The 21,417-nt window shown below is 38.4% G+C and overlaps 1 protein-coding gene across 7 annotated transcripts in view; it reads right to left on the bottom strand.

The window, feature by feature from the left end:
• Positions 1-21,417, bottom strand: part of citb (citron rho-interacting serine/threonine kinase b) — a 65,752-nt gene that overhangs the window by 5,179 nt on the left and 39,156 nt on the right. For 5 of the 7 annotated variants that reach the window (XM_079897639.1, XM_079897638.1, XM_079897640.1 and 2 more), the window contains 21 exons: positions 18,931-19,128; positions 15,842-16,035; positions 14,866-15,001; positions 14,686-14,790; positions 13,704-13,844; positions 11,888-11,995; positions 11,346-11,544; positions 10,278-10,439; positions 9,282-9,305; positions 8,165-8,302; positions 6,741-6,915; positions 5,159-5,247; positions 4,454-4,558; positions 3,455-3,624; positions 3,144-3,224; positions 2,886-3,021; positions 2,236-2,375; positions 2,012-2,104; positions 1,752-1,860; positions 1,365-1,493; positions 564-644 (listed from right to left, as the gene is read on the bottom strand). In XM_079897639.1, coding sequence (XP_079753765.1) covers positions 564-644; positions 1,365-1,493; positions 1,752-1,860; positions 2,012-2,104; positions 2,236-2,375; positions 2,886-3,021; positions 3,144-3,224; positions 3,455-3,624; positions 4,454-4,558; positions 5,159-5,247; positions 6,741-6,915; positions 8,165-8,302; positions 9,282-9,305; positions 10,278-10,439; positions 11,346-11,544; positions 11,888-11,995; positions 13,704-13,844; positions 14,686-14,790; positions 14,866-15,001; positions 15,842-16,035; positions 18,931-19,128 — 2,713 coding nt within the window. The remainder of the gene's footprint in view (positions 1-563; positions 645-1,364; positions 1,494-1,751; positions 1,861-2,011; positions 2,105-2,235; positions 2,376-2,885; positions 3,022-3,143; positions 3,225-3,454; positions 3,625-4,453; positions 4,559-5,158; positions 5,248-6,740; positions 6,916-8,164; positions 8,303-9,281; positions 9,306-10,277; positions 10,440-11,345; positions 11,545-11,887; positions 11,996-13,703; positions 13,845-14,685; positions 14,791-14,865; positions 15,002-15,841; positions 16,036-18,930; positions 19,129-21,417) is intronic. The other 2 variants (XM_079897643.1, XM_079897642.1) reach the window with 2 other exon arrangements.

The following is a 21,417-nucleotide window of genomic DNA, read 5'->3' as shown; positions in this document are numbered from 1 at the left end:
TTCAGAAAAGTTTGATGGCATTAATTTTCATCTTACCTCTGCATAATGCCCATGTATAAGAGCAGCGCCGCTTTGTGTACAGCGGTAAAAGCTATATCCCATATATGTTCCATTAGCGCCACCTACTGTCAGAGAGTGAATCTGCATTTGGATTCAGTCCGTCTGCTGTTTTGTCACGAAGCTAAAGTCAGGCCATTCTGTTTTAGCTTTAAATCTTGAAATTATACAATCCAATTATAAAAAACAACTGCTCATTCTGCCTGTTTGAAGCATCTTTGTTTGGGTCATGATTAAATGCAGTGGTTGCTTCTTATTTCAGGAAGGCTACTGATATATAGATATATATATAATTCTTTTTTTTTTTTAATTTTTAGGCTTGGTCTGTTATAGAGCAAATAAACAACAAATAAATTTCCTTAAAGGAAGAACACAAAAAAATCCAGTATTGGAATTGGCCAATTTGCTTGAAAAAAAAAAAATTCATGATCAGTGCATCCATACTGAAGATGATCATCATTACATTTTGCACATTTGAGTTTGTCAAAAAAAGAAGACTGGCTAACCGAATGTCAGGGGAAGTCGACTCCACTTGAGATCATCAGGGCGACTTCTTCGACCATAAGCATCCACAAACACACCGATCTCTGTTATCAGAAATTTAATAGAAAAAAGTGTACAAAAAAAATCAATACAATTTAAGTGTTTTTAATTGTATTTTTCATCTAAGACCTGTGACGGCTGTAGCTATTGTATACTACCCACTATTTCTAAAATATAGATGGAGTAGTATGGAGTTTTCAGCAATAAAAATGTTCATAATGTAGCATGTTGCATTGTCGTCACATTTATTGTTTAATTCTGCAGCTGGCAGCATCCAATTATAAATACAACTGGAGAAAATTTCTAAATACCATGTTTATTTCAGTTATACATAAAGTTTTATGACTAATATAAATAGTTATTTTGCATTTTTAATCAGAGTTTGTTTGTTTTGTCTTAACTTCTGGCTAATCAAAGAATTAGGTTGATTTCATTTCATTCACCACATTGACAATGGCAAGTAAAGTCAAGCATTGCACTGATAGTTAATTGAGTATTCAATAAAACAGAGCAATAGTATACATGCTGAATACTACTTCCTTGTATTAATTAGACCATTGGTATATAACATTATGTATGCAAAGTAATTAACGTGCTTTTTTTTTAAAGGCATAGTTCATACATAAATTACAGGAAAAAACAGCAGCAAACGTGTTTGGAACAGCATGACGGTGAGTAAATAATGATTTTGCCTCAACTATTGCTTTAATATTGTCATGCAATTGGAGATGGCTGTAGTTTAGACGGTGTGACGGGTGTCTGACCGTGGAAGCAGAGCAGATATTCCTCCTTCTGTGGAGTGCTGGACACCTGGACGATGGAGATGGGGAAACAGTGGGAGGATCCAGTGAACACAGCGGACGCCAGCGACACGTCATTCTTGTCCAGGAACTCTGCCAAACACAGCCCATCATGCAAAACGCTGTTTACATAATGCACAATTACAAATTATAAGTGCCTGATCATGTTCTCACAAATGGCCCGCCAGCCGGTCCAACCTGATATCTGCGCTGGAACATGCAAATGTGGAGAAAATGACTAGCGAAATGCTTTTAAATGACAGATCCATCACATCTACATCCCCGATGATACAGGAGACTGAGGACTGACCCTCATCTAACTGGCTCACAGGACATCACTGTAATACCTACCATCCAGAACACACTGCTTCATCTCAATCTCGTAGAATTTATTGGTACCAATGATGATGCTGTAGCTGGTGAAGTGGATGCAGCTGCACGGCTCGAGCGTTTCAATCTCCTGAGAGATGAAGAGAAGGATCATTAGAGGTGTGTCCGTGTGAAGGAGTTTAGAAAGCAAAGCACATCAACCATTGTCACATCAAATTTAGCAAACAGCTGCAAAGACGAGTTCTTTTGCTTCAAGACTCAGAATCTCAAACGTTACTTGCCTTCCGTATACAGAACTTGTTCAGATTGTCGTTGTATCGCAGAATCGTGACTTTATTGGGCATTGCAGCACAAATGCATGGACCATTTTCTATCTAAAGCAAGAGTAGACACAAAATACTGTGTAAGGTACAAATTTGTTGGGTTACACGTCACAAAGGGCATGATGCAACACATTGCACAAAAAATAGTGGAAGTTGCAATGCAGTGAAACACACGGCCTTACCCTGCCTGTGGCAAACAGATGACAGCCCTTGACGGTCTCAAAGATATATGGCACAATCTCTGGCAGTGTGGGGAGGTGAGACTGGGACAAAGACTGTTTCACCTTCTTAATCTCCACCAGACACAGCGCACGCTCATCCCCTACAACACATCATCGTAATCCACTTATTTCACATGCATCCCTTGCAAAAACAGTACTGCAATAATGCCATGGCATTTTGATTAATACCTAATGATTAGTATATGCATGTACCAAGGTATTTTCATAAAGGTATTTACAATTTGCATGGAATCCACAAACTGAAAAATATTTTTACCTTGAATTCACAAGTCGCTTTTGATAAAAGCCAAACAATATGCATTAAAAAATGCATTTTTTTATGCATTTGCCAGACGTTTTTATCTAAAGCGTATACATTTGTATTAGTTCATGCATTCCCTTGGAATCGAACCCATGACCTTGGTGTTGCAAGCACCATGCTCTACTCTTTGAGCTTCAGGAATAAAAAAATGGTATTATTAACCATGGTGTGTAGGACAAAAATGCATGATATTATGGTACTTTTGTTAATGTTGCAAGGGCTCTTAGTCAGAATCCTTTAGTTTTGGTTTCTGAAACCCGCAGTGATGGTTCATGGTCTCTCTGCTCACCCACGATCATCAGCAGCTTGTCGTGGTCCTTGATGATGTGGATCTGAAACACGGATCCCAGTCCCGGGATGTGAGTGAGGGAGTTTTTAATCACGTTCAGGGCGTAGAGACCCTCCTCTGAGCCAACCAACACAATCTGATGACAAAAACAAGATAACCCGACGACTGTGTAACAGACTAACATAGACTGAAAATAAAGGAATAAACCTTGAAAATTCAAACCGACTGAAAGTAAAATTAGGGGATTGACACAGATACCTGGTCAGTCAATGGAAGGGTGCAGTTGATATCCAGACGGTCGTCTCCTTCTAGCTTGAGTAAAGAGTTACCCAACAATTTCTGTACAAAACCAAAAACACCATCATGAGCATGCAAGTGTTTAAAACGTGCATTTTATATTTTATGCACTTCGCAGACATTTTTATTCAAAGAGATTCGCAGTGCATTCAAGATATACTGTACACTTCAGACTGCGTCAAGCTGTACAGTTAAAAAGTTTTTCCCCCTATATCGTCACACACACTCTTTAAATGTCAGAACGAGTGGTGTTTCTGGTTCGTCTCACTCACAGCATCTGCTTCAGCTTTCTCTCTCGCTCCACGACTGCTGGCCACGATGGCTTCCAGCACGGCCACCCAGCGCTGCTTCTCCGAGAATCCTGAAGTCATGAGGTACAGAGTCTGACCGGGCCAGCACGTCGACTGAGGAGACGACTCCAACTTCATCACGTACGGCACATCTGAGCGCGTACAAATGTGCATGTTAGAGGACAGGAAAACACGTCTTCACAATGTCTTCCTCCAGACATTGGCTACTTTCTGAATCCACATCCAAAAAAAAATTCACAAAGAAATGGAAAGTAATACATTGAACTAAACGAAGTTTTTGAGTAAAAAGACTGAAATAGTATTTTCTTGTCAAATGTGCTCCAATAATCATTACCAGATTTTTTTGGGAAGCGGCTATTTGCACTAAAGTGAAAATAGCATATTTTCTTAGTGACAGATGCTATTTACACCAAGTATAAGTGCAAATAGTAGTTAGATGCTATTTCTACGTATAAATAATGGCAGATACTATTTGCACCTCAGTGTTGTTGTACATTAAATGGTATGCAATAATAACAGAGTAAATAATTATATTTATTAAAATTATTAAATGGATGCCACCTTATTGGGACAATAAAGCCCTCCCTACCCTAACCGATAAACAGTTTATTATTAAACGCGTTTATTTCCACTTTTCAAATATTTTCTTCATTTTTATAGAAAAGAAATACTTTTACGATCTGATACATGATGGGAAAAGGGAACAAGTTCAGCAAAAGGAACTCGAACTTCGAACTCGGGTTGATTTGCGTCAAAACTTTCTGCCACGTGTCCGTCTTACCCCTACACTAATGCTACTAATGACGATCCAGCGTCTTCCGTAATTTTGTCTGGCCCAATCAGACGTCAGTGGGCGGAGTTAGTGTAAATAGCCTCTGCCAACAAGGCGGGCTATTTGCACTTAGTGTAAATAGACACTCCGATTTCTTTTACAGTGTAATTCCACAGAAGGTTTGTCACCTGTCTTGGCAGTGTTGGGCAGCTCAGAGGCTCCGACAGAAGAATGAACAGTCACGTCTCCATCAGAGAGACACAACTCAAACTCATCCAGCGCCTTCACCGACTCTGAGAGGACAGATTATACATCATTCACATCATTCCATACCTGTCGAACACATTCCCTGCTGGAAAATAGATCAAACTAGCTTGATTAAGGTGGTAACTAGTTTAAAATGGTTTCTAGCTGGTCATTTATGGTCATTCCCAGCTAGAAAAAGTGTTTTTTTAATCAAATTCAAGTTAAACACACAACCATACACAAGTATGATGTGTAACGAAATGCTTTTTATCACTCTCCATACATTGAATGAAATAAAACGAACAGATCAGAAATAAAATCTGCAAGTTTTCATAAATCAGAAATAGAATTTACAACATTGGCCATAAACCTGGTTTCTGCTGGTCAGACTGGTTTGGATTGATGTTTTTAGAGGGGTTTTGTCAGACCAGCAGACCTCCTCAAGCTGGTCTTCTATGTCTAGATGGTTGATTTGTTGATCAGCTTGGTCAGGATAAAACACAAGCTACTACAATCCAACCTTCAGCAAGACCACCGTAAGCGGGTATGATTCAAGATTTTCCAGCAGGGATGAACTGTTGTTGTTATAACATGCAGTGTGCAAACTGAACTGATGCACATTGGGAAAAGCAAGAATATTCACAGACCATCTCTTGGTTCTGTCTCGTACGTGATCACTTTATATCCATCCAACAACACGTACTTCCTCTCCCAGCCCTGACCACGCTTCCCATTTCTGCAGGAAAACAACCACAATTCCAGGCACATTTAGCGTTCACGGTTTCCTCCCTATTCGTATTTGAACATTTTTAAGACCAGACAAGTAATTTGTTGAAGTCAATTTGTAAAGAGAGACTACACGCCTGTGCACATATATATTCAAATGCGCATACCTATAGACTAAACGCGTAATATGCATGTGCACGCCGTCAACGTTTTCACAGATTTGCGTTTTTGAAGTTTACGCGGAAATAACGTTTTTTTTTTTTTTTAATTCAATGCTTGCACCTTGGAACCTATTTCAAGGTTTGTGTTCTCGAGCCACCAGGCACTGTTGTTGTGCGAATGAGCAGCCGGAACGCGTTAAGGGATTTGTTCACTTTCAAAAAAAATGTGCTGAAAATTTACTCACCCCGATGTCATCCAAGATATCCATGTCTTTCTTTCTTTAGTCGAAAAGAAATGAAGGTTTTTGAGGAAAACATTCCAGGATTTTTCTACACAGAATGGACTTCAATGGCAACCAACTATTCCAATGTTCAAAGAAGGTTCAAATGTCCGTCTCAATGCAGCTTCAAAGTCTCGACACGATCCCAGTCGAGAAATACGGGTCTTATCTAGTGAAACGATCGGTCATTTTCTAAAAAAAAATTATATATATATACTTTTTAACCACAAATGCCCAGTCTTGTACCATCTCTGAGATGCGCCACGCATTGCGTCATCACGTTGGAAAGGTCACGCGTCACGTCATCTGTCTAAGTCGGTGTTCTCCGGTTCAAAAGGGCGAAAAACTCCATCTCATTTTCTCCTTCATCTTCAAAATCGTCCAACATCTTATATTTTTTTGCGTGACCTTTCCAACGTGATGACGTAATACGTGGCGCATCTCAGAGATGGTACAAGATGGGCATTTGTGGTTAAAAAGTATATATATGTTTTTGTTTTTTGTTTTTAGAAAATGACAGATCGTTTGGCAAGATAAGACTCTTATTTCTCGACTGGGATCGTGTCGAGACTTTGAAGCTGCATTGAGACGGACATTTGAACCTTCTTTGAACATTGGTATAGTTGGTTGCCATTGAAGTCCATTCTGTGTAGAAAAATCCTGGAACGTTTTCCTCAAAAACCTTAATTTCTTTTCCACTGAAGAAAGAAAGACATGGATATCTTGGATGACATCGGGGTGAGTAAATTATCAGCAAAATTTTTTTGAAAGTGAACTAATCCTTTAAGGGTTTTCTGTTTTCTGTCAGAACGGTGTCGTGTTAGCGGCCCCTAAGTTAATAACTAATGATCTTTGCAACGAAAGAGAATCAATCAAAACTAACTTTAGCAGGACAACAACTTTATTCTAGAGCTGCTGTAAAGCCAAACAATCTCTGTTACTGTAATTTCCTATTATCACTGTAAAGCTGCTTTATGAAACAATCTATATTGTTAAAAGCGCTATATCAATGAAGCTGACTTGACTTGTTTGCAGCAGGAGACCTGAGGTCACATGCTCACCTGGGCTGCTTCAGCCATCCTTCCAGCCTCATGTGTCCGCCAGCGTCTTTCAGGCCGGAGGTGCTTCCCTTCTCCCGACACAGAGCCTCGGACAGATGCAGCGCGTACTCGGTGGGAACGCCACAGGTGGCTGGGAGGTACGGGGAGCATTTCGGGTGGCACAAAGCATGGCATTCTAAAACAGGAGAAAGAAGAAACAGGATCAGCATCGTCAGCTTTAGCCCAGGCTGACATGATTGGCTCAGCAATCTATTAACAAACAACAATGGACTCTTTTCACGTTTCTGTGGTTCTCAGAAACAGAAGTCATAGTTGGGGAAACTTCTGTTGTGGTGAAGGGAAAGGACTGCACAGCACATATAGCAAGAAAATAAATCCACAATAGTGTTTCTACGACTTTCCAAAACAGGAAAAAATATTGAGAGATTGATTACGTTGGTCAGAAGAGAGAAAGATGTTAAATTTGCCTCTCATTCATTTACACTCACAAATGTAATGCCAAGGCAATATATCACAAAGTATATTGCTAGTATAAATGTACTTTTGTTTATTAATGGAAATATGTGACCCTGGACCACAAAACCAGTCATAATATCATGAGATTTATACATCTCATGAATAAATAAGCTGAAGCTGAATTAGCAAGCTTTCCATTGCATGTTTGTTATGATAGGACAATATTTGGTCGAGATACAACTATTGAAAATCTGGAATCTGAGGGTGCAAAAAAACTGAAACATTGAGAAAATCGCCTTTAAAGTTGTAAATTTATGTTCGCGTTTTAACTGCATTCACTCACAAAAATAAATGTTTTAATATATTTACGGTAGGAAATTTACAAAATATCTTCATGGAACATGATACTTAACATCCTAATCATTTTTGGCATAAAAGAAAAATCTATGATTTTGACCCATACAATGTATTGTTGGCTATTGCCACAAAATATACCCGTGCGACTAGTGACTGGTTTTGTGATCCAGGGTCACATATGAAAACTAGATTTATTATGTTAAGCTAAGTTTAACCTGATTGGGTCAAACAACAATGTTTAAGGAGGAAAAGTTGGTTTCATATGCAAAATATTTCCTAAACAAATTAAGCCAACTAATATTCATACTCTGGTAACCTGCAATTGTTGCCTTACAGAACTATTTCTCCGTGATTTGACAACTGCAAATTTGTTTTGTTGATATAAATGAATGTATTAGGTTGATTCAGTGGTTAAATTGTATTTTTGACTAGGAAAAAAACAATTAACTTAGGCAATGCAGTTCAATGAAAATACAGGTACTGATCTCAGCAAGTACCAAAAATGAATGTATATTTATCATACTCATGGAAAAAGTGGCATCAGCACATCCCTACCGTAAGTATAGTGATGGTGTATGTTTATTTGGAAAGGGTTTCGGTGTGATCCGTACCAATGCAGGTCGCGGCCTGCCGTCCAAAATGGACAGTGTCCAGACACACGGTGCAGCGAGCCGCCCTCATGTTGAGCCCCTGCGTGAAGCGGTGAGGAGTGTTGTGATGGATCCTGTCCTTCACACGTCTGGTGTACTCTAGAGGACCAAACACACGCTCTTAAATACGCTCTTATACCCGTCTATATAACTTATGCAAACAGGCCAATTCAAGCTGAAAATGTCCTCTCCTGAGAACATTTCTCCACCAGAGGATGAAGAAATCCCTGTACTGTCCAAGCTTGGTGGCTTGAGTACAAACATGCAAGGATTTCGGGAGTTCTCGCATTCTGCATGGCATACAGCAAGAGTATGGCCATAAATACGAGTGTATATACGAGATAAGCTCAGTGTCCTGACTGATCTGCGTGCAGGAGCTTCGGATATCCAGAATCAGTCCGTGATGTCCTGAGTGGAAGTCTGCAGCCATCAAACCACGATGACCTGATACCAAATTGAGTGTAGGACCCCCATAAAACTTCAACTGAAGCATTCGCTAGAATGACATGTTTGGATTTGGCCAGAGAGCTTATCTCTGCAGGAATAAAAAGATCATATCAAGAAAGAATAGATAACAGAGAGACGCCTGGTTCATTCTCAGGAAACAGTGCCATTTGTGTCTCTATGACTGAACATGGTCACATTATACTCTGTTTAGTGTGTATTTAAAAAAAATAAAAATTATTTTAATCTGATTATTAGCCAATTTGTATGTATACATATAAATGTGTGTGTGTGTGTTTTCTAAAATGCTTAATGCATTTTATGCATAAAAATGCAGTTTGTCTGTGTCCCTCACTTTCTTTAAAACCCCTTTATGCTGAGACATTTCCCCATTTGATGATTTAAATATGATGAAAATAATGATTTGATCTTTATCATATTACATCAAAGTCTTTCTGATCACATGGTTCAAACTAAAATTTTTGTACTTCATGATGTTTTTACTTTTTACTCATCTCGAAAGCTGAGCAGTAACCTTTTGAAACGAAAGCACAAATAATGAAATCATTGAAAAATCCTTACATAAATAAATGGCACGGTTTCTTGAGAGTGGGTCGCCTAAGAAAGAACTTACTTTCAGAAGTGACTCTCCTTATTTCTGTGGAACGACAACAAAGGGGACAGTGAGTGTGGACAGACATGAGCGAAAACATCTACTGTAAATACGTACGGTCTGGAGTCCTCTCATCTTATATTCAAACAGTAATCAGCATCAAATCAGCATTTTCCTACAAGCTTCTGATTTAAAGTGCACCTATTATGCTTTTTGGGATATTATCTTTCATTGAGTGAGAAATAGAGCTGTTCGTGAATGTAAAAGGTCTGCATAGTTTCGCTGTCTCCTAAAAGAAAGAAACGATTCTGAACTGCTGAAATGAGGCGTCAGTAATTCCAGTCTGACTTCCTGCTCAAACCTACATAGTTTGTAACAAATTTGCATAATGCCAGCCTAGGCTCTTCATTGGCTGCTGGCAAATAATGTCTGCTTTGCCCTGCCCTCAAACACTGTAGTTTTTCTGAGATTGGAAGGGTTTGGTTCGTGTTGTTCATGTCGAGAAGACGCTGCTTTCTGCTGACAACACAAATCCACTTTGATGAGATTGATACGGTAAAACCCATCGTTACTGTTCGAATCACTGTATAACAAGAGCCGAAATTCAGATATGATAATGAGCGTTTGTTTTCAGACAAGCACTGTAAGTGGTCGACCAATCACAACAGACTGGGTCGTCTGACCAATCAGAGCAGAGCAGCTCTTAGAGAGGCGGGGCTTAGAGAGACTGAATTCTTGGTCGAACCGTTTCAGACACTGTGAGAAAAGAGCTGAAGCTGCAATGTATATTATGAGAAAATGTAAGTGTTTTTTGACCTTGGATGCATGTAAACCTATTGTAAGAGACTTTCAAAACAAAATTAGGAGCCTTTAAAATAGCATAATAGGGGCACTTTAATTTCCCTGTATTCTTAGCATGAGATGAAATGGCAAGAAGGACCAAGAGAACACAGCTGTTGTTTTGCTTAAGTTTTGAATATTAAAAAGGCTGCAAATGTTCCATGTCTCCGCTCTAACCTTCAGGATTGGCAGCGTCTTTCCTGCGGCCGGAGCTGGACGACATCAGGCTGGGCTGGTGCTCCGGGGACTTGTTGGATTTTGTGGACATCATGAGCTGCTGGCGAGCCAGACCCGGGGTGGCTGGAGGACCGCTGTGCTCCAGAGCTTTATTAAACTGAACTGATGAGGGAACAGAATACAGTGAGACCGTACAGAGATAAATGTCACGTTTGAGAACATTACACACAGTGTGCGGCACGTTTGCTTAATTTTTAATCAAATTTCACTTATTGTTTATAGCACTCTACTGTTCAAAAGTCTCTTCTGCTCACCAAGGCTGCATTTCTTTGATCGGAAACACAGTACAAAGAAATATTGTAAAATATTATTCAAATGTAAAGTAACTGTTCGCGACTTGAATATATTTAACAATGTAATTTATTCCTGTGAGCAAAGCTGAATCTTCAGCATCATTACTCCAGTCTTCAGTGTCACATGATCCTTCAGAAATCACTCTAATATGATGATTTGCTGCTCAAGAAACATTTATGATTATTATCAGTGTTGAAAACAGTTGTGCCGCTTCATAATTTGGTGGAAACTATGATAATTTTTAAGGAAACTTTGATGAATAAAAAAAGTTCAAAAGAATAGCATTTATTTGAAATAGAAATCTTTGAAATATATTATATTTGTAATAAATGTCATAACTCTCACTTTTGATAAATTTAATGCATCCTACAGAATAAAAACATTAATATTAATAAAAAAGAGTCCCAGTCTTTTGAACAGTAGTGTTTATTGCAATAATTGTTGTTATAATTATAGTCTGTTTTATTATTTTCTCGTCATAATTAAGCAGAGACTTTTGAACTAATATATATGTGTGTGTGTGTGTGTGAATATATTCATACGCGTGTGTGAGTGTGTAAAATATGTAATTTCAAAGTATTCCAAACCTATATGACTTTCTTTCTTCTGAGGAACACAAAAGGAGATTTTTATGGTGTGAAAAATGAAAACGAGCAAGCAGGTTCCAAATGTGACGACAGGGAAGATGAGTAAAAGTGTGTAACGGCGTCGCACCCTCTCTGAGCTCCAGGCGTGTTTTCTGCAGCGCTTCCTCCAGCTCTGAGCAGCGAGCTCGCTCTTTCTCCAGCGCGGTCTTCAGGTCGCTGTACTGCAGGGGAACAGGGGTCCCGGAGGGCACAGCGGACCCCTGCGCTTGACCCTGAGCAGCAAGAGCCGCCAGCAGATCCTCTCGACGCCGGCCACCAAAAAGCCCCTGCACCCAAAACACGAGACGAAGTGAATCGCTCAGGCTCACTCCTGTGCCCAGCTACAGGAGCTCAGTATGCTAGGACTCTATCCTGCTATTCCATCCCTAGATATCCAGTCAAATTAGGTGTCCCTTTCTACAACTCACATATTCAGGGCGGATATGGATATATATTATATATATATATATATATATATATATATATCTGAGATTTCTGATTGGCTGACGCATTGCACGGTTAGTATGCGGTTATTGGCGTATATGTAGCTCTAGGGACACCTAATGCGCAGCTCAGCAAGCAGTTAGTCAGATTAGTTAATGAAGTGAATTTACAGCGGATGACTCTGACCTTTTTCTTCTTAGAGGGGTGCTCTACCTTGGCCTGGAGGAAGTCTATGAGCTTGCTCTGCTGGGTGATGGTCCCCTCCATCTTGACCTTCTCGTGAGAATACGCCGCCTGCAGGGGAGCCAGAATACTCTTAGAAAACACCTTTGGGAATGTTCGGAATGAAACACTTCTTCAGAGACCTAAAACCCGGCTAAAATCAAGGGGAGACCGAGCATTTGAAGCGGCCGGCCCCACACTGTGGAACAAGCTCCCACTTTATATTAGATCGACTTCCTCTCTGTCTGAGTTCAAGACATGTCTCAAAACTTATTTAATTTCTGTTGCTTGTAGCTTACAATGATTGTTCTGTTTTAAACTGTTTAGTATTATTTGTGTTGCTAATGTGTACAGCACTTTGGTCGGCCAGTGGCCGTTTTTAAATGTGCTCTAGAAATAAACTGAACTGAACTGAAACACTAGGGCTGAATCCGAAATCGCCCCCCACTATTCCCTACGTTAGTCCACTAATACTGTTCACATGAAGGAGTGAATTAAAATGAGTGAGTGAATTCGGACAGCTGTTGAGCGTACATCAGTTGTAGCCTACACTCGTTATTGCGGTGCAATGTGGGATTGAATGAGTGCACTCAACGCACTATGTTTTCAGACAGCATACAAATGGCTGTCCCGTCAAATAATGCTCTATTTAAGGCTATACGGGGTGATTTCGGATTCAGCATAGCATTCTGCCTTTTCTGCCGGATCACAAGTGGACGACGCTAAATTCAGGTGTAAACAGGGTCTAAAACATTTTGAGCTTGTCCACTTTCAACCTCTTCCAGAGGTAGTCGAAAACACATTCGACTGGATTGCTTTCGTAGTGTAAACGCTCATGTGGTCGAATGTGTTCAAACAGCCACAAAAGACCGTCTTCTCTCCACTTACTAACCTGATGAGTGAACATTATGGGAAGAGCGTTAGACAGACGGGATTTAAACTTTGTCGGCTGGAGACCGAAGTTAAGTTTGAAGACGAAAAATGTAATCACGCCATAGCGGATTCGCTGTTTACATGACGGATTTTGATAGTGGAAAGACCGAACGCGTCTCCAGAGCACAAACGGATCTGCTCGTGCACAAGGTTAAAGTGTGCATTCAGACCATCTACGGGACAAGCCGGATTCCACCATATCTTAATGTACACAATAATAATATTTTACATTGCAATCCTTTTATTTAAATATCTGTCATGTTTGTGTGCTGATGTGCGTCCCTGTGTGTTTAATAAGCAGAGTTTGCACGTGTTGTGGACCACCTATAGGCGCACATTACAAACGCACTCTTTAAATAACAAAAAAAAATATCGCGCCATTGACTTTAGACCAGGTTTCAGTTGGTCAATTGCGCAGTCTATTTCTGTTGCCTCAAAATAGCAACGCTCAAACAATGCGCCAGAACACACACCTCGTTCTCAGACCAGCAGCCAATGGGCACAAATGCATGTGCTATTTAAACAACGTGGCGCAGGACGTGAAAATGATAACTGCGTCGGGCTGAAACTAGCAAAACACACTTGTGTCGCGCTTGGCGCTGCATTGCTCCGGGTGTAAGATAGGGCCCTTAGAATTACATTTGTTGTTTCTTTGACTACACACTTCGTGACCCACTCAAAACTGTCTTGCGACCCACCAGTTGAGAAACACAGATCTAAAGAACCCTTTTCCACTGTAAAGAGCTTTTTGTGGAATGGAAAGTTTCCATAATTATGAAAGGTTCTTCATGGCACCATCAATGCCCATAAAGAGCCTTTATTTTGAAGAGTACATGTGTATGTGCACCTGTATGTTTTCCAGCTGGTACTCCAGGTCTGTTCGCTCAGTCTTCAGAAGGTCGGTCTGGTCCAGCGCGTCCTGAAGTCCTTGAGTCAGTCTGAAGATGTGGCTCTTCTGCATGTCCAGCTGCTGCTGCAGTTTCGCTTGCTGAGAAAATAAAGTCACAGCATGACACACACAGGCTATGCTAAGGATGCACGATTACACTTTAGAAGCCAGCCTTTATTCATTATTATTGCAGAGATGGGTCCGTGGGACTGTTTCTGGGGATTCACTTTTTATTTTACCTACCTTTTGTCTTCTGCATTCTCCTTACCATTGTCTCCTGTTCTTCCCTCAGACTCGTCCCCCAGAAACAGTCCCATGGACCCAGCCCCAAACCCAATCTCTTAAAAATTAATAACGGCTGGTCTCTAAAGTACTTCTTCCTGCCTCTATGTATTCATGCTCATAGGGTAGCCTAAATGGGTTCCATTCAGACCTTAACATTAAGTATTTTACTGTTATATGTCAACAAGATTCAACAAGACATTTTCGCCTGGCTAGACCCAATGTTTAGATCTGTTGTGGTATTTATGCAAATTAGCACATCTGTAATTAGATTATGCACTGTTCGTCCATGTTAACGAACAATTTCAAAAAACTTGTAATGCATTTTTTGTTTGTCTTGATGTAAGTAATCAACTCAGTAATTTTGATGGTGATATCTAAAGGTTAAAATATTTATCCTATTCACGTGAGAAAGAATGAATAGGCGTATGAATAGGCGATATTTGGGTCTTTTTCGAAACTTCCCCGGCCTAATGGGATTCCTCAGGGCATTTTTTCCTTACTCAAGACATATTGAGGATACAAAATCAGTTGAGTTTGCTTCTGTTGCAATTTGTTCAACATTTTTCATAAAATGACTGGACTATTGATCATTTCAGCTCAAATCAATTTATTTATTGGTTAAATACGTGTTTTGCGTGCTAGTAAAGTGAAGCACCTCGTCCATGAGCCTCTGTTTGAGTTCTCGTTCGCTCTCCAGCTTCTGCTGCAGGCTGCGCGCGTTCATCTCCAGCATGGCGTGTTTCTTCTCCAGATCGCCCAGCTGATGAACACAGAGTGAGTATGCATGCATGTAGTCATCCAGCAGATGCTTTTATCCACAGTGACCCACACTTACGGTGTCAGAAAGACCTTCAGCTTTGAGTTTCTGGTCTTTCAGGGCCTGTTGCAGGGCAAGGATTTCAGCTTTATGTTCTTTCACGGCGAGTTCGACTGTCTGGCGAGACTCAGAATTGCGCTGCTCTGCACGGAGTCTGGAGAACGAGAGAGAAGTTATCAAACAGTGAAGTGTTCGAGCGCCACAGTACGTCTCTTACCTCAGTGTTTCTGTTATCTCTATACTTAACGTTCATTATGTAACTCTTATATAACTATGAGTACTTCTGGCCCTGTGGGAGTTCAGAAAATAAACTATTTTTACTCACTTCTAGTTTATTTTGTACACTGATTATGCCCAACAGTTACATAAATATTTCACAGGAGAATTCTGTCATTTTTCTCAACCAACAAATGTCATTTCCATTACATCTCAAAGGATTTATTGTGTTTAATAGCAATCTGCAATGGAAACATTTAAAAAATATTTTATAAACATTTTATAAACATAGGTAGCATTTAATGCATCCTAAAATATTTGCATTAAATATATGCATTTATTTATTAATTTATTTTTGCATTAATGATAAAAATGTCATTATTTTAGTTTAAGCTATGACATTAATTATAACTATATGTTAACATTATTTGCCGTTCTTAGTTTGCCGTTTTCATTGTATTAAAAATAATAATATAATTGTTTAGTAAAAAACAACAGATTTTATATAATAATATAATATACAGTAACTATTTATAATAAAAAATACACAAATATATATTTTTATTTATTTTATATTTATTTTATGCTAATTAACTTGATTTATTATTTATCAATTATTTATTATTATAAAATTAAAAAAATTCTAGACTACAGAGAACAGAGAGACATTTGATTACTCTTTTTTTAATTTTGAGCTTTCTAGCCAGACTTCAACTAACTGCAAGACCACGGCTCTGACATTGTCCAGTTGTGTGTGTGTGTGTGTGTGTTTCTGTACCTGTTCTGCTTCTCGTTGTCCAGTTGTCTCTGTATGTCTCTGGTTCTGCGCTCGGCCTGGTTCTTCTCCTCGTCCAGGGCAGATCTCCAGTTCTCCCACTGTCTCTCCTTCTCCAGGAGCTCATCGTTTAGTGTCTCCAGCTCCAGCACCTGCTCCTCCAGCATTGTACATGTCGTCTTCAGCGTCTCGATGTTCTACACACACACACACACACACACACACACGTTGGGTTTCCATGTTTTATAGGGACTTTCCATAGACTCAATGATTTGTGTACTGTACAAACTGTATATCATCTCCCCTTAAACTAACCCGACCCCTAACAGAAAACTTTCTGCATTTTTTACATTTTCAAAAAACATCACGTAGTTTGATTTATTATAAGCTGTTTTCCTCATGGGAATCAAAAATGTCCCCACAAGGTCAAGAATTTATTTTGGACATTGCCATCTCTGTGGGGACATTTTGCTCCCATAATGTAGGGTTTCCCAGGCCACACACACACATACACACTTACTCACGTCACACACACTTACTCTCACACACACACACACACACACACTCACTCTCACTCTCTCTCACACACACACACACACACACACACACACACACACACTCACTCTCACTCACACAGACACAGACACAGACACACACACACACACACACACACACACACACACACACACACACACACACACGCACACACGCACACACAACAGTAATCATATAATTTTCCATGTCTTTTCCAGTTGGTCATACATGTATTTAATTTAAATTAAATACATTTTATTTAATTTTCCTTACATTTATTTTCATTATAGAAGCTTTTCATGATTTTCTAAAGATTTTATTAATTTCCTGGCCTGGAAAGTACAATTTTAAAGTTACCAGATATTTCCAGGTTTCTATGACACTTATAATGTTACTCAAACAGCAATCATTTAATTTTCCATGGCTTTTGTAGTTGTTCATAATTACTGGATGATTTTTTTTTTTGTCATCACAGCGCTGAATAATAACATTTTATAAGTTAAATACGTTTATTTAAATAAATCGTATAATTTTTTTCTTCTTTGTATTTACATTTATTTTCATTATAGAAGTTCCCTTTTTTTTAAGAGTTTTAAGATTTTATAAAATTTCCACGATTTTTCCTGGAAATTACCATTTTCAAACGACCAAATATTTCCCGATTTCTTTTACGCCTAGAACCTTGATGAAACGAAACAGATCAGCGATAACTTATTCAATACATCTCCTGCAAACCGACAGACAGGATCTGAGGAACTGCAGGATGTGACGCTGAAATTATGCTGATAGATCCGGAAAGGAAGCAGCAGATTTTTCCTTTTTGACTTTCATTAGCAGATCCGGAATTCAGAGTCGCTGCCAATCGGAATTGATTCCCGGCAGGGGCTCGAGGGTGTCTCGCATCCGGCAGATGTGCTTGGAAGTGCATCTCAGTGGCAGGACTGGATATTACCACGTTTCACAAAGACACAGGACCGAAAGAGAAAGAGAGAGTCTCCAAATATAGCCTGCGTGCTTTTGCCCCTGTGAAGTCCAACGCTGGCAGGGCAGAGGAGCAGCGAGTGAATATGACACATCTCTGCCTCCTACCAGCATCTATGATTACCATCCGCTCCTGTTATACAACAGCAAGGACTGCACACCTACACACGCGTCCCACGCGCATACATCACCGCACACACACACACAACTCTCATCAAGCTGCGCCATCATCATGCAATACAATAGAGCCTGCGAGCATCGGTTTCCAGTTTATTAAACAGCTTTGTTTTAGCTCTGAGGAGGACAGCTGTGATTTGCTGTTTATTTGTTGTCTCATCACTTTTCAAGAACGAAAAATTATCATATACCGGTACCACAAACTTTAACAACCTTTATCTCCCAGGAAAAAAGAGCTTACTAAACGCAAATATGGACTGCATATAAACTTTTTGGACATCAAAAATAAGTTCATGATCACATACTAACAACCATTCTAAATTTGGGGTTTCTTTTGCTCACTAAGGCTGCATTTATTTGATCAAAAATACAGTAAAAACTGTAATATTGTGAAATATTATTACAATTTAATTTAACGGTTTTCTATGTGAATATATTATAAAATGTAATTTATATCCTTTGATCAAAGCTGAATTTTCAGCATCATTTGAATATGCTGATTTGATGATCAAGAAACATTTCTGACTATCATCAGTGTTGAAAAGTGCAAAAGAACAGCATTTATTTGAAATTGAAATCTTGCGTAACATTATACATACCTTTACTCTGTTGCTTTTGATCAATTTAATGCATCTTTGCAGAATAAAAGTATTGATTTTTTTTTTTTATCTCACTGACTCCAAACTTTTCAACAGTTGTGTACGTTTACATGGCTATGGAAGCTTGCTTTCGCCACAGAAAAAAAAAACATTTTAAAAGATAATTGCAACTTTTTATCTCACAATTGCGAGTTTACATCATCAGAATTGCGAGATATAAAGTCCAATTCTAAGGAAAAAAAGACTGACTTTCTTCCTCAGAGTTTATATCTCACAATTCTGAGATAAAAAGTCAGAATTGCGAGATGTAAACTCGCAAAATTGTGAGAAAAGAATTGAGATAAAAATTACCCTTTTTTGTAATTTTTTTATTCTGTGGCGGAAACAAGCATCCTTACATGTGGATGCCTATTCAGTGATCAAAATTGGCTTGCTGAAGTAATAAGGAGAAAAGAAAAAATATTATTACTAAATAACAGAATAACTAAAATGAAAGTTTTAATAAATTATCATTTTGGACTGAGCTGCAGTATGAACAATGAACTTTTAGCCCTTTAACATGTTCACTAGTTCACTAGCTTATAGAGTACGCTCGTAATGATGATTGACAGGACTTTGTGTTTAGGCTCCTCCCGAACCAACGTTTTAAACTTCATTTAAATTCATACATTACGCCCCTTTATGTCACTTTTGAGATGCTAATGACATCTAAACATCCTCTTAGATTGAGCATCATCAGTTTAAACGCTCTTAAATTCATCCCCATCTCTGTGGATGTGTGTGTGTGTGTGTTCACTCCACCTGTTTCTGGTTGTTGAGGTGCATCTCTCGGTCGGACACCTCGCGGCGCAGGCGCTCCAGGTCCTGCTTGAGCTGCAGTCTCTCCTCGTTCTCGTCCGTCGCCTCGTCCAGCTGTTTGGACAGGTAGAAGTTCTGCCGGTTGAGGTCTGCGTTCTCCTGCGTGAGCTGCGTCAACTGCTCCTCCAGGTCCGTGATCACCTGATGCAGGTGCAAGAAAAAACACAGTGATGCTATATGTATGACACACACACTACTGTTCAAAAGTAAGACATTTTTTGAAAGAAACTAATACTTTTATTCCGAAAGGATGCATTGAAATTGATCAAAAGTGACAGTAAAGACATTTATAATGTAACAAAAATTTCAAATAAATGCTGTACTTTTGAACTTTCTATTCATCAAAGTATCCTGGAAAACAAAATGCATCACGGTTTCCACAGAAATATGAAGCAGCACAGCTGATAATAATGAGAAATGTTTCTTGAGCATCAAATCATCATATAAGAATGATTTCTGAAGGGTCATGTGACACTGAAGACTGGAGTAATGATGCTGAAAAATTCAGCTTTGATCACAGAAATATATTACATTATATAATATATTCAAATAGAAAACAGCTGTTTTAAATTCTAATAATATTTCACAATATTATGATTTTACAGCCTTGCTAATAAATGCACAACTTATTTCAACAACAATACAAACTTTTTACAGAATGATGAAGTTTTCATACATTTACATGCTAAGAATAAAGATAAGCTGCAAAGTGGTCCAATCTCGCTATGTGTGCTAACAAACTGTTTCCCTCTAAAGAACAGCGTGATCATATCCTGATGCCTTTCCCCATCTTTCTTCCTAATGTCTCCCTGTCGCTCTTGACAGTCCTGTCCTAAAAACCCCTGCAGTGAATCAGGCGTGTGTTTAATCCTGTCAGAAATGTTCTTAAAGACTTTAACATCACTCCAAGCATGATGCAGAGTGACTCTGAACTTTATCAGAAACCCTACTTCGACTAAAACCATTTTTAGAAGCGTTTTCTCGCTTCAGAACACTTCCATCTGACAAACAGAAGAGATGCAGGTTTGCATGAAATTGCAGTGCTGGTCAAGTGTGTTGACGCACGCCAAGGAGAGCAGCGGTGCCAAACACTCCTCTGGTGCGGAGGAGGTTTCAGCGCTCATTATCACTGTCATTACTGTTAAAGGCACAGCGCCACGCTCACACACACTGACCCACTTTACTGACCAGAAACACACTTTTTACCCTACTCTAGTGTATTTAGCCTGTGTTTACTATAGGTTCACCTACTAAATCCAAAAATGCATCTGTCTGTCTTCTGCTGAGAGGCTGTCCGCATGATGCTATGCGGTTTCTGTGGTTTCTTGGATGGTTCCTCAGTGTTTTATAATATTGTTCAAGTGGAAATCTGATGGATTAGAAAAGTAATAGGATAAGATGGGAAAGATGCCTCCCTTATGCAGGGTTATTATCATGAAATAAAACTATTAAAACCAGTTTTATCATTAAAATGAAATTAATAAAATGAAAAATAAATTAAATTAAATTAAATTAAATTAAAATAAAATAAAATTAAATTAAATTAAATTAAATTAAATTAAATTAAAAACAAATAAAATAAAAATATTAGTTGAAAATTTGAAATATTACTTAAACTGAAATGAGTTTCAATTGAAGTACTAAAACTATTATCTAGAAATAAAAAATTAAAAAAATTAAACCTAAAAAGCAATATTTAAGTTTAGCACAGTATAAATTGTTTTAAGTTTTTTTGTAGTAATTAAAACAAATAGTATTGCATTATGTTTTACAATAAAAATACTATTTCAGTCTTTCTACTTTAAAATGTCATGTTTAATTCATTTTGTTACTTTCCATTTCTTTGTAATTAATTGTGAAATTTACTAGCAACTTCAGAGTAAAAATGACGTGATTATGTATCAGCAAATGTGCCATCCCTTGCAGAATGTTTTCAAGTTGCTTCCTTCTACTCGTAGATATTATCTGCCGTTTTATCGGACTAATGGATTTAAAAATTCTTTTGTTTAAATAATAGATTTAAGAATTTCATTGAAGGATTTCCCTCAGTTAGCCTATACATTTCAGTAAAATATAAGTTCTAGTATATAAGTTTATAATATAAGTTTATAATATTAGTTTAGTAACATAAGTTCTAAAAATAACTTGATATAGCCTATTAATATAGTAATCGTTCAATACCATGATATATGAGTTGCTTAACAGAGTGATATGCTATACTTCATCTAAAACTATTTTAAATGATTCTTTTATAAATATCATACAAGTTCTATATCTCACCAATATTGATATTTAGATTAATTGACAAAATTAAGAAGAGCATATTCACTCATTAAATGGATTTTGTGCCATCTATGGTAAAAAGAAAAAAAGCCTAGCACTGTTTTCAGTGATGCACATGCATTTAATATGCCTTTAATAAACAAAAAA

The sequence above is a fragment of the Squalius cephalus genome (genome assembly GCF_949319135.1).
Source record: "Squalius cephalus genome assembly, chromosome: 16".
NCBI classification, from domain to species: Eukaryota; Metazoa; Chordata; class Actinopteri; order Cypriniformes; family Leuciscidae; genus Squalius; species Squalius cephalus.
The sequence above is the reverse complement of the archived record's forward strand: the minus strand, read 5'-3'. Positions and strand labels throughout refer to the sequence as shown.